Source organism: Mus caroli, chromosome 4 (assembly GCF_900094665.2).
Source record: "Mus caroli chromosome 4, CAROLI_EIJ_v1.1, whole genome shotgun sequence".
NCBI lineage: Eukaryota > Metazoa > Chordata > Mammalia > Rodentia > Muridae > Mus > Mus caroli.
In genome coordinates, this window is record NC_034573.1 from 99,089,615 (window position 1) to 99,104,338 (window position 14,724).

The 14,724-nt window shown below is 49.8% G+C and overlaps 1 protein-coding gene across 4 annotated transcripts in view; it reads left to right on the forward strand.

Moving 5' to 3' along the window:
- Ssbp3 (single stranded DNA binding protein 3) overlaps positions 1-14,724 on the forward strand; it is a 137,713-nt gene that overhangs the window by 93,298 nt on the left and 29,691 nt on the right. For all 4 annotated transcript variants that reach the window (XM_021159673.1, XM_021159674.1, XM_029476594.1 and 1 more), the window contains exon 5: positions 5,086-5,175. In XM_021159673.1, coding sequence (XP_021015332.1) covers positions 5,086-5,175 — 90 coding nt within the window. The remainder of the gene's footprint in view (positions 1-5,085; positions 5,176-14,724) is intronic.

Sequence of the window (14,724 nt, forward strand, 5' to 3'; positions counted from 1 at the left end):
CATCATGAGCCAGAAAGTGCACGGGTTTGTTTTTGTTTTTAAATCTGTCTGTTTGTTTGTTTTTGTTTTGGGGGACTGCAAGGACTGCTTCAAAGACTGGTACTTGGATTTCCTGATTCTGAAATTGGATGTGGAGGGACTAAAGTCAGGCCTAATTATTAACTGTATAACTGTAAGAATCAGTTTCCTTACAGACTGGACCAGAAAGGACACCTTCCTGGGTTGCTGGGGAATAAATCCTTCTTCCCCCTTGCCTCTCTCCTGGTTCTTGGGATCAGAATGAGAAGTCGCTCGCTTCTCTGGCCATTCCTGAGTTAGTCCTTAGTTGATGAGATAGGGTTTTTTTCAGAGAAGAGCATGTCTTGGCTCTACTCCCTTGAGCTTAGTGGCCTGGCTGTGGCTGGTGGCCTTTCCTTAGTGGCTTGCAGGAAGGGCTCAGGTGGCACCTGTGGTGGCACTGGGATGACAGAGCCCTCCTCAGCCTTGTGTGCCAGGTGCTCATGCTTTGGAGGCCTGTCTAAGTCTTAGATGTGAGTGCTTTATAGCCAGAGCCAAGCCTTGAGCACCCTTACTCATTAGTTCAGGGATCTAACCGTGATCATCCCCAGAATACCGTAGGTGACGGTAGGTAATATACTAGTTTCTTTTTGCTCTGTCACTAGTGAGCAACCCAGGTTACCCGGCCCAGCCCAGCCCAGCCCCTCCAAGGCAACCATTTCTGGGACATAGATAAAGGAAGCTTTGGGTAATTTCATTCTGTTGTTGAACACTGTCTTAGTGAAGGTTTCTATACCTGGACAAAACATCATGATCAAGAAGCAAATTGGGGAGGAAAGGGTTTATTCCATTTACACTTCCACGTTGCTGTTCATCATCAGAGGAAGTCAGGACTGGAACTCAAGCAGGTCAGGAAGCAGCTGATGCAGAGGCCATGGAGGGACCTTACTTACTGGCTTGCTTCCCCTAGTTTGTTCAGCTTGCTTTCTTATAGAACCCAAGACTACCAGCCCAGGGATGGTCCCACCCACAATGGACCCTCCCCCCTTGATCACCAACTGAGAAAATGCCTTACAGTTGGATCTCATGGAGCTTTCCTAACTGAAGCTCCTTTCTCTGTGATAACTCCAGCCTGTGTCAAGTTAACACACAAAACCAGCCAGTACAGACACAGAGCCGATTCTTGGTGCTGGACAGACATGTGCACACTCTTCCCAAATACTGGTGTCCTGCCTATTTGAAGTCAGGTACTTTATGTTACTGGGATTTGTTTTTGACACTAGTTTGGTTTTGTCTTTTCATGTAGGTCAGCTCTTTGATCTCCCTGAGTTGCAGAATTTAATATTTCACCAAAATCACTGTCCTGTTGTCTGTCTGGGAGACTTTTTTTTTTTTTTTTTTTTTTTTTTTTTTTTTTTTTTTTTTTTTTTTTTTTTTTTTTTTTTTTTTTTTTTGCATATTATCAATGGCTACTGCTTTGGTCATTGCCTTTCTGTGGAACATGGCATTTTTCTCCACCCTTTGAATTTCTACTGTGCGCCTTCAACCTTCTTGATACTGCTCAGGTGGCGCAAGGCTACCTCAGAACTCTGCGAACACTCTTAGGACCTGACTTGCTGGGAGCAGCATAGGTCTCCTGCTCTACCCAGGGGGCATATCTGCCAGGACCACACTTACCTTTGCCACTTTCATTTCCTGGCCACATCCAGGACACACCCCTTACCCCTTGCTGGTTGGGCCTTCTGCCACATGGCCTGACGGTGCGTTTCAGTTCAGGAAGACTTGCAGTTGGTGGTTTCACACGTGGCTGTGGTGCTGCATGCCAAGGCCTAGGTGTTGGGCAGGGGAAGAGGGAAGGATTTGTAAACAAAATACTATTTTTGCAGCCTTATAAATCAGTCAGGAGTTACTGGCTGAGCTAGGCGAGTCCAGAGTCCATCTGGCTCCTTATAAAAATAAATTATTTTACAGGGGCAGGCACTACAGCATTCACGTGGAAGTCACAGGGACAGTTTGGGAGAATTAGTTCTCTCTTTGCTCCATGTCAGTTCTGGGGATTGATCTCAGGTGTGAGGCTTGGCAAAAAGCACCTTTACCTGCGAAACCATATTAACCACTCATGAGTAATGACTTTATTCATTTTTCCTAGAGCTTGATCAGCATAGATGTAAGAATCAACCAATCTAAGTATATATATTTGTATATGTGTGTGCACACGCATGCTTGAGTATTTTCTCCTTTGTCCATATGTTCATGCTAGAAGGTGTGCTGGAGAAGAAGGTCTAGGGTCTAGAATCCATATGCCAGGGCTCTGAGACAGACAGGCCTCTGGGTGCTTTTTTAATCTCTGATCTCTCGGTGTCCTGTCATGAGTGAAGAGATAGTACGCAGGAGGCTGACACTCCGTTCCACACTCTGCTGTTTCCAGCCTTGTCTTTCCAGTGTGTATGAACCAGGATGGGCAGACCTTAGGAAACAGACTTCCCACATGAGAAGGGACCTGACTCGGATATGAGAGGTCCTTTCGGCCTTGATTCATGTGTGGCTGCTGCATCCTAGGCAGCTCTGCAGTCCAGTATGCTGTAGCCCTAGAGAAGGTGCCAAGGGTTTGGGTTGGTTGAGAAGACTCACAGGAGATGCTTTGTTGAGTGCCTTAATGGAACTCTCAGTGCTTGAAACCACAGGCAGAGGCCAGTTCTTCGCAGGCCTGAAAGGTCTGGCTCCAAGGTGGTCAGCTTTGAGCAGATCCTTGAGTATCAACGTAATCATTTATTGAAGACTTGCTATATGCCTCACCTTGTGCTGCGTTGTGGGCGCAGGCGAGCAGCTCTGTGGTTAAGGCGCGGGAGGATGAGTGCAGGTCAGCCTGGGTCCCCTTGGTGAGGGTCTGTAATAGTTTGTCCTGAGCCCTCCACAGTCTCTCAGCGATGGGCTCTCAGCACCAGTTCCTGCTTACCTATCCTTTTATGTCTTCATTCTTGTACCGCGGAGGCACAGCAAGCTCCCCGGCTTGCCTGTGCAGAGGTGTACGTGAGCCTGCTACCTCCTGCTTCTTCCTCATGGTTGACATGGTTGCCTTTGTTGTCTTCCATTGGAGGATGGTGAAATGCTGAGAGTTACGCCATCCATTTAATTAGGACCATAGTTGCCCTGGCCTGTGTCGTGTACCCCTAGTGCCCTAGTGAGCACATGTACACGCACGCACGCTAGCGCACACTCACATGCACCCGAGTTCATGCTCAGCCATATCTGAAAGGGAAGCGCAGTATACTCAGTCTTTCATTTAAACGTTTATGACCCCCTGCCAACTGTAACAAATGCCTCAATATGTAAAAAGTCAAAACTCCAAATAACAAAGAAATGGAAAGTAGAACTGCAGTTGTCAGGGTAAGGCACTTCAAAATGTAGTAATTCAGAATACCAAAGATCCTATCAAGTTAGCAGTGACTCTAGATCTGCTAGTCAGAGGGTTCCTTCAAGCTGTCAGTGAGTGAAAGATGGAGTTGAGTGTAGTGCCTCTTCTGGAAGAACCCAAGAGACATGGATGTTTATCTCAGCCCCACCTCTTAGTGTTCTTTTGCTCCTGGTTCAGAGAAATCATTGTTGGCTGTTCCAAAAATTACAACTTGTCCCCTAGGCAGGAGATTTGCAATGAGTTTAAGGTCAGCCTAGTCTAGTTGTGAGTTCTAGGCCGAGTGGGGCTACATAACCCGAGGGGGGTGGGTGTATTTCATAGAACTCTAGCCACAATAACACAACTCACTCCTGAGCCCGCTCATCCCCTTCAGATCCTCTCCCAGATAAGGCAGGACTGGGGAGCAGATGCAGGCCTGCAGTATTTGTGATTAGGCAGAGTCTCCCTAGAGAGGCTCTGTTGGCCTTCATTTTGAAAATAACTAGCAGCTAGCTCATGCTCTTTACCTGGGACCTGTCAGGTAACCACTGTATTCCTCTACTGGGTCCTCGTTCTGTATCAAGAGGACGTTCCCTGCCTGCAGACCTCAGTGCCTCCTAGCACCCAGCCCTCACACTCCTACCGTGGGGATACGACAAGACACACAGTCAGAGGCCAGTGGCCATGGGCATTGCACATAAACCACCAGCACTCACTTGGTGTTCATTTTCTTGTACTGGGTATGTTAGTGGGAGTCCGTAATTCTATTTTATGTCAAGTAGAGAAAAGAAGTGACTTCCTGGAGTGACCAAAAGGGGCCAGTGATGGAGCATCATGTTCTGGGTCATGATGTAGTTGTCAGAAGCAAGGCTGGGTAGAAGTAGATAGGTGTGTATAGAGATTTAGCTTGCATAGGAGAAGCAGGGAACACACTCTGGTAGGAGGCCCAGGTCTGTGACTTCCTTAAGGCAGGGCTTTGGCATCTCAGCCTCAACTCTGCACATGTAAGTACAGAGCCAGGCATAGATATGCTGACTACACAGACAGTCTGGACACAATTGTTAGAGGTGGCCAGGTGGGACATCCAATGCCTGGCCACCCCTGGGAGGCATTTGTTGAGGCAGACTTGCCAAGTGGCTGCTAAGACAGCAGGATTCAACAGGAAGCGTAGAGGCTATCTCCCATGGTGGAACCCATGTTCTTCTCAAGAGGCATTGGCACCTGGTGAGGGTCAGAACACATATCTCCTCCATCTAACCTGGACAGTTTCTTAGTCATCTGTTAGTAATACTTATTGACTTGCTCTGTGTACCATGTCAGTGATTTGGAGAAGGCACCTGTGTTTATGAGTTGGTCCCCCTGCTTCTTTAGAGCAGCTGGTAAAAAGTCGGGATATGGTATCAACCTTATCCACTGGCCTGGCTCTGCCAGATACATCACGGCTCTGCCAGATACTACCGGAGTACTTTATATGCCCTGCAGAGTGCCTAACGGTAGACAGCGGCCTCTGCTCTCATGTTAGAGATGAAGCAGTGGGGCCCCAGAGGCCATGACTTGCCTGGTGAATAACACCTCTGCAGGACTTTGTATAGACAGTAGCCTTTGGGGAGGAAGGGTCTTGTTTGGGGACAGGGACCAAAAGCTCTGTGTGTGGTTGGATGTTTGCCGCTGACCTCCTCGTTCTGTTTCCACAGAGTGCAGCAGCTGCCCCAAGCCCTGTGCTTGGCAACATTCCCCCCAATGATGGGATGCCCGGAGGCCCCATCCCGCCAGGTTTCTTTCAGGTACGTGCTGGCCCGGGGCCCTGTGCTGGGCAGGCAGGGAGGACAGGACAGGAAAGCAGCTTGGTTTGCCATGGTTTAAATACAGTTGCTTTGTGCTGGTTGAGGCCCTGCACTCTTCCTTGTCCACTTCTCCAAAAGCTGCAGAGGGGAAGAAAGCTCTTGGGAAGGTGTCTCCTTCCAGGCAGGCTGTGGCCGTGCCCTTCTGTCCACCCTGGTGTTGTGGGAGGTCAGTGCTTCCAGGCCAATGTGGAGTTTTGTTTTTTTTTTTTTTATAACAAAAGCTGTATTCTTTGTCTTCCCTGTTTTTAATGAGTAAACTGTCCTTTGTTTCTGTTCTGTTGCTCCTGTCTTCACTACTGTTCACTTTTCCTGTCCAAACTACAAACCTTAGGCATAACTAGAAAAGCAAACCCCAGTGTCCTGGCAAGCCTCAGCATCCTTTCACTTTGGTTAGCCGCTGATTCTTTCCGAGTGCCATCACAAGCATCTCCCCATGGCATCTGCATCTGCGCCATGCCGGCACCCTGCCCACAGGGGTGGGAGCCCCACCTTCTTTACAACACACCCTGTTGGTCTTTCAGGCAGGGGTAGGGGTCTGGGAGGTGTGAAATCACCTTTCTTTTTTGTCAGGGTTAGGTGTGGCCTCCACACCTTCTCTTCTATCCCCTCCCTTCTCTTCTGGGGCTCATGCCTCCTCTGCCAGGCTGGGGCTGCGGTTGCTGCGTGCTGCTGTGCAGTCAGTCTCAGCCTGCAGGCTGGGAGAGGGAGGCATTCCTGCTGGGGCTCTTTATTGTAACAGCATCATTTCTTTCAAACCTGTCCTCACTGAATTTGAAACGCACTTGATTGCCCACACCTTCTGAAGGGTAGGTCTCCAGACAAGGTTGTGAAGAGAATTCTCACAGAAGCCCAGGCGGGAATGCTGAGTTGGACCAGAGAGGCCTCATGCACAGTACAGGATAGAGCCTTGGAGTCATGAGAAGAGATAGGATTGGCACCCCATGGAAGCATTAGGCCTCCTCTTCCTCTTTCCTGGGAGATGACTTGGGAGGCACTTCTGTTTTGCATATTTTAGTTCGTGGTAAATCTGGGAAGAGGAGGGTTAGGGCACATACTCACCAAAAAGAAGGACCTTGGGGAAATTTGCTCACTCCATAAAACAGAAGTAGCTGAGTGTTGATCAGTTAGCAGCAAGAAGAGAGATATAGGGATGACAGTTCAGGGCATCAGATGGCCACACATATATCTGCCTGTGTGGCTTCCAGGCAGCCACTGCAGGTTGCTGTAGTGAGAGACGGCGGGGAGACAATTGCAGATTGTGTTTGTTTGTTTGCACAAATTGAATACTTTTTGTAAAGTTTTATTTTGATTTTATGCATATGAGTATTTTGCCTGCATATACATATGTGTTTCGTGTATGTGTCTGATGCCAGTGGAGGTCTAGACTCAGCATTGGATCCCTAGAGCTGGAGTTACGGATAGTTATGAACCACCTTGTGGGTGCTGAAAACTTAACCTGGGTCCTGTACAAGAGCAACAGGTGCTCTTTAACTGCTGAGCTGTCTCTCAGTTAATGTCAATTGTGCTTTTAAAAAATAGGCCATGACTTCTATTTTGGCTTGCGCCTAGAAGAAGGACTGGGTCTGTGTGCTGTGGGCAGCTCCCAGCTTCCTGCTTCGCTGTAATCCTCCGTGGTTAAGTTCTAATTCCATTCATACTTTGTGGGCCCTCCCCTCTGACGTCTAGGAGTGTGTGGTCAGAAAGCGCAAACTGAATCTGCCCTGATTTAGCCACTGCCAGCCACTGTTAAAGTGAGGTATCCTTTAGACTTTTGCCTTGAGATCATCTCTGTTCCCCAAGCAAGGTGCATTGCCAAGGGTTGGCTGGATCATTCAGGAAGGTTCTGCTTCCCCAGCCTCTGTGCTCTCTCACAGGCTCTGAGCAGTTCATGTTTCTTATCCCCCTGCACCATAGCAGTAAAGGGCTAAACGGCTTTGGCTCCCGCTGGGTCGCACGTGCCAACAAGCATCATTTCACTGTCAGTCAGATGAAGGAGGCAGGGGTCGGCCAGGCACCAAGTAGTGCCTGCTTTCTGTGATGCTGACCACTTGGCCTAGGCCCCTGCAAAAGGAAAGGGTATCTTTCTATAAAGGAAGATGTGACAGCCCATTTCCCGAACAGATCATCTTTCGACAGAAATATTAGTAGTTGATTGCCGCCCTTTACTGTTCTAAGGCAGCCACTCCGATATTGGAAGGAAAATAGAGATGATATCGAGGATTTTATCTGTGGTCAGCAATTGTACTTCTTCCCTTCTTGGCTGCAGCCTAGACAGGTGGCTGTGCTACAAGAGGGCTGTGTCCTGGGAAGCCAGCCCGGGTGGCTGGGCCAGCCTTTGTCCAGCCTGTGTCCTGTGGTGTCATAGGCTTTTTCCAAGTCAGAACTGTAATACCAGTTGGTCTTAAATTTAGAAACCAGCAGGGCCTCCAGGATGGTCATGAGGGAACAGCTGACTCCTGCCTATGGAGGCTCCTCAGAAAATGTCACATGGGACTTCCTCAGGCTTCTGACTGCCATGCAGGGATTGGGCTAACAATACAAGAGGCCCTGTTTGCTGTCTTTCCTTTGAGTCTAGGTTTCTGAGATGGGCAGTGCCTGCCTAGGCCTATGGAGTAGGTGAGATAGGCCTGGTCATTTGTCCTGACCCAGTCACACTTCATGATTGGAGATACTGTGGGGTTTTTGGAGGCCTTGTAGAGTCTAGCCAGGATAGTTGAACTCTGTTCCTTGTTATTTAAAAGAAAAAGCCCTAAGTATAGCAGCTGTAGCACCTGTCAGGTATAGAGTGGGACACAGCACATGTTTGAACTGAGTTTGTTTGTGGTGTTCATGGTACAGGACAGAAACCTAGTCAGCTCTGAAGTGTCAACCTGGAATTTTGGCCACTCGAACTCTTAACCAAAGGCTGGCTTGGGCATTCAGGACTGGCACTCTGGAGAAGGGCACAGAGGACTTGGCCATGCACTTGCTGAGTGACCTTGGACCAGTGCTCCCCATTGCTGATCCTAGATTTTCTCATCAGTAGATGGTGCAGGCTGGAGTAGATAGTCTTCCAACTTTGATTTTCTGCATTAAATCCAGATGGACTTTACATAATCAGGCAGTGGCATTTCCCCTCAAGGATTAACTCAGGCTACACATCTGGCAAGCAGATTGGCCTTGGCCAGGCCCACTGGTCTGGCTAGGTCCCCTAGTTTTTTGGCCCCGAGGAGAGACTCTCCAGTAAAGATTTCTAGGTCTAGAACTGGACAAATTCAGGAGAACAGGGGTCATAGAGCAGAGCACTGGGTACAGACTGTTTCTGTTCTTGTTTTGTTTTTAAATTCCATTACTAATTTTCAGTTGTGTTTTTAAGCATGCAGCTTACTTCCATTTAGTTCAGTAATTCTGCCGATGAGGCAGGACTGCGCAGGACTTAGAAAGGCAAAGGACTGGACTACCTTACACTGTCCTCCAGTAAATAAAGTTTGTACTCAAACTTCCCGTGTTCTTCCTCAGACCACTGAAATCCAAGTGCAGGTGTCTCCTGATTCTCTTCTTGAAGTAGCAGCACATGAACTTAGCCAGCAGACGAGTTGCATGGGAGCCTACTAGCCGTGCTGAATGCAGCAGAGGAGCAGCGTGAGCATGATACACACTCTAGTGTGCTAGTCCTGTCTGCTCACTCAGTGACGTGCACATGGAGTCTTGGAGGGAGAAGGGAGCTGGTGCCATAGGGGCCGGACAAAGGTCAGAGGAATAAAAGTTGTGTCTTCTGTAGATCAGTCCTGGGCTACCAAAGGAACCAACTCCTTTTATCAAAAGCTCAGCTGTGGAGACAGTGATGTTGTGCCCCAACAACTATTCCAGGGAGGCCTCCTTCATACCCCATTCTCATTTCCATCTGTGCCTAATGCTCTGGAAATAGGGTGAGCTCTGTCCTAGTTACAAGGACCAGGGTCAAGGACAGGTACCAGGGAGAAGCTACTGTAAGGTGGAAACACTGCACACAGCCTGGAAGATAGAGAAAAAGCACACAGAAGGAAGGGACCTACAACCTGACCCTCCTCCTGCAGATGCAGCCTCAGGAGGCTCTTGTTGCTGTCCTGCCAAACAGTAGACAGCCTTGTCTCGTGAGACTCCAGCCTCCAATCCCAAGTCTTTGAAGAAGTAGAGAGAAGCTATTTGAAGCTTTGTGGAGAAGGCAGTTCCACCATCTGCAGGTTTTATGGTGAGGTAGTGAACTGATTGACAGTTACAGATAGGATGCCCAGTAGAGAACCTTGTAGGCCCTGATTCTTGGGAGGGGGATATATTTCCAGGGAGGGCAAAGCCCCTAAAACAAGAATGCACAGCCCTCTTCAGAAGAAGAAAGGAGTGGAGAGCAGAAGTACACAGGCCATTCCTCCAGCTAGAAGGCTGCTACCATAGGACAGACACCTCTGCTGCCCTGATGACCTCTTCAAGTCTAGGGATTGGAGAAAGAATTAAATCCTGGTTTCCTGCTTTCTGAAACCCTCTACTAAGCAGGACTTGCTGTGAGGACTAGGGACCAATGAGAAAGAAGGGAAGCAGGGAAGTGGGAGGAGCCAAATCCATAGGTGTCAGACACAGTGTCAATGGCTGGGGAACTCTGGTGAACACTACCGGAGGGAGCTGTAGACAGGAGCTGCCTAGGGACTCAGTCCAGCAAAGGCCACAGAAAGAGACGTCGTAGTGAGACATAGAAACGCAGGTCAGGATTAGGCCGTGCTGGGCAGTTTGGGTGCAGGGTGAGTATAGTAAATAAATACCCCCGCCCCCTCCCTGCTCAGGTGCTCAGGCCCTCCCTTCATGGTGAAGCTGTCTGACCTTTTTGAAGTTGGAGAAAAGCATTCTCTCCAGAAGAGTTAACCCTTTCTGTCTTCTAGGGTGGTGCTGGCTTAGCAGGTAGGCCCCAGAGCCGCATCGTGGGTGCAGCACAGATGAGGGAACCCTACTAGGACTGGACAGGTCTGACTAGGAAGATGGTCTGGACAGCAGAGGATTGTGGCTTCTGTATGAACTACTTCTCTTTCCAGCCACTGCTCACCCTTCCACCAGACCCAGCCCCTTCACCCAGCCTCTTCCCAGTCTGTTGCCCGTTGATTTAAGGCACACAGGTGCTATGTGAGCCCCCACTCCCCTGCCCCTAGCTTCTTACCAGGCCCAGTCATCTGCTTCTAGACTGACAGAAGGTGAGTCTGTTACTGTTAGGGATGAAGTGCTCCAGCTGTTGGGTCCAAGACTCAGTTGGAGATGTGGTCCTTCCTACTTTACCCCTCCCTGTTCAGTCAGTGTTCTCTGGTAGTGACTAACTTCCCACCTCTGGTTACTGTGATGGAAGCCAGCTATAGGTCCCCACCCCCACCCCAAGAGCTACATACCCTGGATTGTATCTAACCCTGCTGACAAATTCTTGTGTGTCCTTCGAGAGCCTTCCTACCCACTCTAGGACTTACTTTTGTCCTTTGGTTTAGTGACAGAACCTTAACACCAATCACCTTTCCTGGCCACCATCACCTCCTCATAGGTCAGGCTGTGCTCATCTGGTGGCCAGACTGGTGCCTTGTGTCTGCCCAGTGGCAGATTGACCGGCACCAGGGTTCCTAGCAACCATGGACAAAAGGTTATTCCTGACGTGCCAGGCTGCCCGAGTGACAGGCTGAGGCCTTGGCCGGTACGCCTGCCAGTATGCATGTGTTTGGACAGGTTTGTGTCTGCACACTCCAGCCATCTCCCCCCACCCCCTGCACTCCACATGTAGCGTCGTAACTCTCACTGATGAAATGGAAAGTTGAACATAAATCAATGTCTGCCGCCCCGTTAGCTATGCATCAGCAGACAGCGCCTGGGAGATTTGCTCAGTAACAAAGCCCCCAGCGGCTCTGCGGGCTGCGACTGCCCCCTAATGCAGAGCCAGCCCCACGCCATGGAGCCCTGCTGGTCACCTCCAACACCACCTAGCTGTCTCCCTCCTCCCCTTGGTGGGCCCTACCTCTCTAGCTGTAAACTCCAGCCAGGCATTTGCACCTCCAATCCTGGAAGGGCTGCTGCTAGCTGCTGCTGAAGGCCTGAGGCGCGCTCTCCTCCCCTTTGGACTTGCATTTTCTCTTTCCTGCCTCTGAGAGCTGCTGGCCTATGCTTCAGCTGCCTAACTATGGTGTTTCCTTTCCCCAAATAAGAGTCCCTTGTGGAAGCGTTCCCATTTGTGGGAACTGTCGTGTGTGGGCTCCCTCTAGCCAGTGCAGGGCAGACCCTCTGCCTGTCCTGCCACCTCATCAGCAAATTGTGTGAGATTTTTTTTCTCCTTTACAAGAAGGAGGTCAGATTTGCTGAGTCCTTGTAGCAGAAGGGGTTTGAGGAAGAGAATTCCAGTATAGTCCTGTGCAGAACACAGGTCAGGATGGCTCCCCGGGTCAGTCATAGTGTATATCCTCCCCTGGGAAGACCTAGGTCTGGACCCCCGGATAGGATTCAGAAACAGCTGAGCCATCTAAAAATATAGTATGAGGACTCTTCGGAGGACTTGGGACATGGCAGGGCCCACCAAGTGAATTTCAGGTTTGTGTCCCGTTTCTGTCTGAAGGCCCTTCCTTCTCTAGGCAACTTTGCTAAGCAGAGTTCCATGCAGATATGAAGGTCTTGACAGCAGTGGTGCTTCTGGCCCACCAAGCTTCTGTGAGCTTCCTCTCTTGCTAAGACCTAAATGGTGCTTAATGAGGCCGGAGGTATTAGGGACAGGCACAGCTTTCATGAAGTGCCAGCTCTGTGCTAGATGTTCATCACACAGTAGGTGACAGGGCAGGGTAGGTGTAGATTGTAACTGTTCAGGCTAGGAGCAACGAATGGCTGTGAGCAGGGCCTTGGGAGCCACAGGGCTTTCCTTTTTCTGGAATAGAATGTGGGCAGCACCCGAGGTTTCTGTGGGTGCTGGAGGGGGGTGGGCTAGATGCACACATCTTCATGTTCGATAATATTGTCTGCGGCTGCTGGAAGAAGAGGGACAGCCTCGGGTCCGTGCTGGCAGGGTCCTGGGGAGCTCCTCCCTCTGGGCCAGGCAGACGCAGAGCCCCATCCCTTCTTCCTCTATGAAGGGGGTTATTTTTCCTAGGGAGTAGCTAGGGTTGCTCCAAAAATTCAGTGAACCTCTCTGAACCTCAATTGCTGCACCCCATATTTGGGGTTGATGGTATATCCATGACTCCTGGGACCCCTGTGAAGATTCTGTGACATAATGCCTAGGAAACCCTGCCTGGTGCTGGGTGCCTGGTGCACACTCTGTGCCTGCCAGCACTTGGATGGCTCCTGTGTGCCTTCAGGCCATTTTATTCTCTGAGCTTTCTACCTAGCCAGGGGTCAGGGCTGCTTTTAGTGTATTCTCTTGGCAGAAGTGAGTCTTGCAGCTCAGTACAGTTTTCATGGCATTGCTAAGGTTCATAGATTCTTCAAATCAACTGATCAGCATTTAACCCGCTGGTTCCACTGGCAAGAGTTGGTGCCAGTGAAACACCAGCCCTATTTGGCCTTTTAATGAGGCAGCTTCCTAATCTCGTGCTGAAGTCTGTCCTCTTGACTTGTTCCCTTGGCTTTGGCCATTCTGACCCATTGTTCTTTGGTCTAGCCCCCAACAGGAGTTTCTAGGGGAAGTGAAGGCCAGGAAGTAGGTTGTGGGTTCAGGAGCTTCTGCTTCTGTCCTAGCAGGCTTGTTTGGATGAGCTTAATGGAAACCTACCCTCAGGCTCCAGGGACTGCATGGCTTTCTGTCACCAGAAGATGCCTGAGCACCTTTTGAGTTTCGCTTCTCCCTTGCCTATAAAACAGCCTACTTCATCAGCTCTGAATTGAACCAGGGAGCATAAGAATGGTTTGAAATTGTATAAGATTCCTCCCCAAGGCCAGCAGTCAATCATTTATTCATTTGGCACAGTCACAGTTGCTGCTTCAGCCTGGCTGTAGTGGCCACACTTGTCAGGTGCCATCCTGGACCTCCATGTCAAGTGCTCTTCCACAGCCCTTAATTATAAAACTCCAGTTTCTCAGTATAGCATCTGGAGCCCTGTCTGGTCTGTTCCCATCATCCTCACTCCATTGGTAGACCAGCTCTTGGTCCCTAGGGCAAGGATCAGATCTGTTGCTCTCGGGTCTGGTCTCTGTCCGTCCATCAGTCTGTATGTATTCTTCTCCCAACTGCCGAGTTTTCTCCTAGGAGTGAAGGGTCTTAGGTCAGTATTCAAGAAGCCTTTGACAGAGTCTGGCTATTATCTTTGTTCCAAGGTCAAAATGGACAAACCCAACACATGGGTCTAACCAAGTTCCTCTTCCTGAAGGTAGCTTTACCCAATCCCAATAGCTCTGAAGTTGTCGGAGTAGTCTGGATCTGATCTGGAAAAGTGGCCTTGTTTTCTAAGTCCTGGTCCCCAGTAACATTAGAGGAGGTGGACGTGGGAGGCACAAGAGGAAATCATATTCCAGGTTTGCCTGTTCTGCCATTGAAGAACCTTGTATCAAGTGGGATTCTTGAGTGAGTAATAAGGAAAAAGATAGGGTGTTCCTAGAGAACTGTAGGAGGTGGACAGGACCGTGAGTGACAGCTTCACATACTAGCAGCTGCCTAACGGTGCTAGCTGGCTTCTGGCACTGACCTGAGTACTTGACTCTTGGCACCGCAGACTTGTGATTGTCTTACAGGCATGTTAAGATCTTCACAGGACAGGACAGGCCCCTGCCATAACTCTGGCTTCTTTCTTCCCCCAGAGTCCCTCCCTCTGCCAGAGTTCTCCAACAATCATGTCTGTGCCTGTGTGGCAGTGGACCAAAGACCTCAAACCTGCATGTTTCCAGAACTCTGGTATTTACCAGGCCCAAGCCTGTTGTTTCACCTTAACTGAGAAGAGAAGAGAGTCCCAGGTCATTTAGGCATGTCAGGGAGGGAGAGGCTTGAGAAACCACACTGATGGAGCAAAATGAAACCAGCAGCCTCCTGATCTCTTCCGGAGTCTGCTGTTTGGTGGGTGTTGGAGGCTGAATTCTGGGCATTTTGGGTGTGTGGCTTCCAGGGCTCAGTTACCTGCTTGCTGGTGGCTGTGAAGTCGTGGATTGTCTGTTGGCAGAGCTGTGTGCACAAGTGTCTGGAGGCCGTCCAGCAGAGCAGGAGTCTCTGGGTAGATGAGGCCAGCCTCCTTAGCATGCGCCTCACTTTCACTGTGCTGTTGTGATTAACAACAGAGCAGAGCCGGCAGGCGGGGTGGAGGCCGACAGGAGCCAGCTGCATCAGGAACACTGTCCAATTTCAGAGTAAATGACAGTTTTTAGGGGGTGGGAAGAAGAATGCTGTGGCAAAGCAGGAATATTCTCCCTGTGTCCTGATGTGATTGCTATCAAGGTCCATCTCTAATGCCCACATATTCCCAAAACATGTTACGTTGCCCTGAGTTGAAGTCAGAGAGCACATCTGCCATCAGGACCCTGCTAGGAACCCTCAGGGAGGAG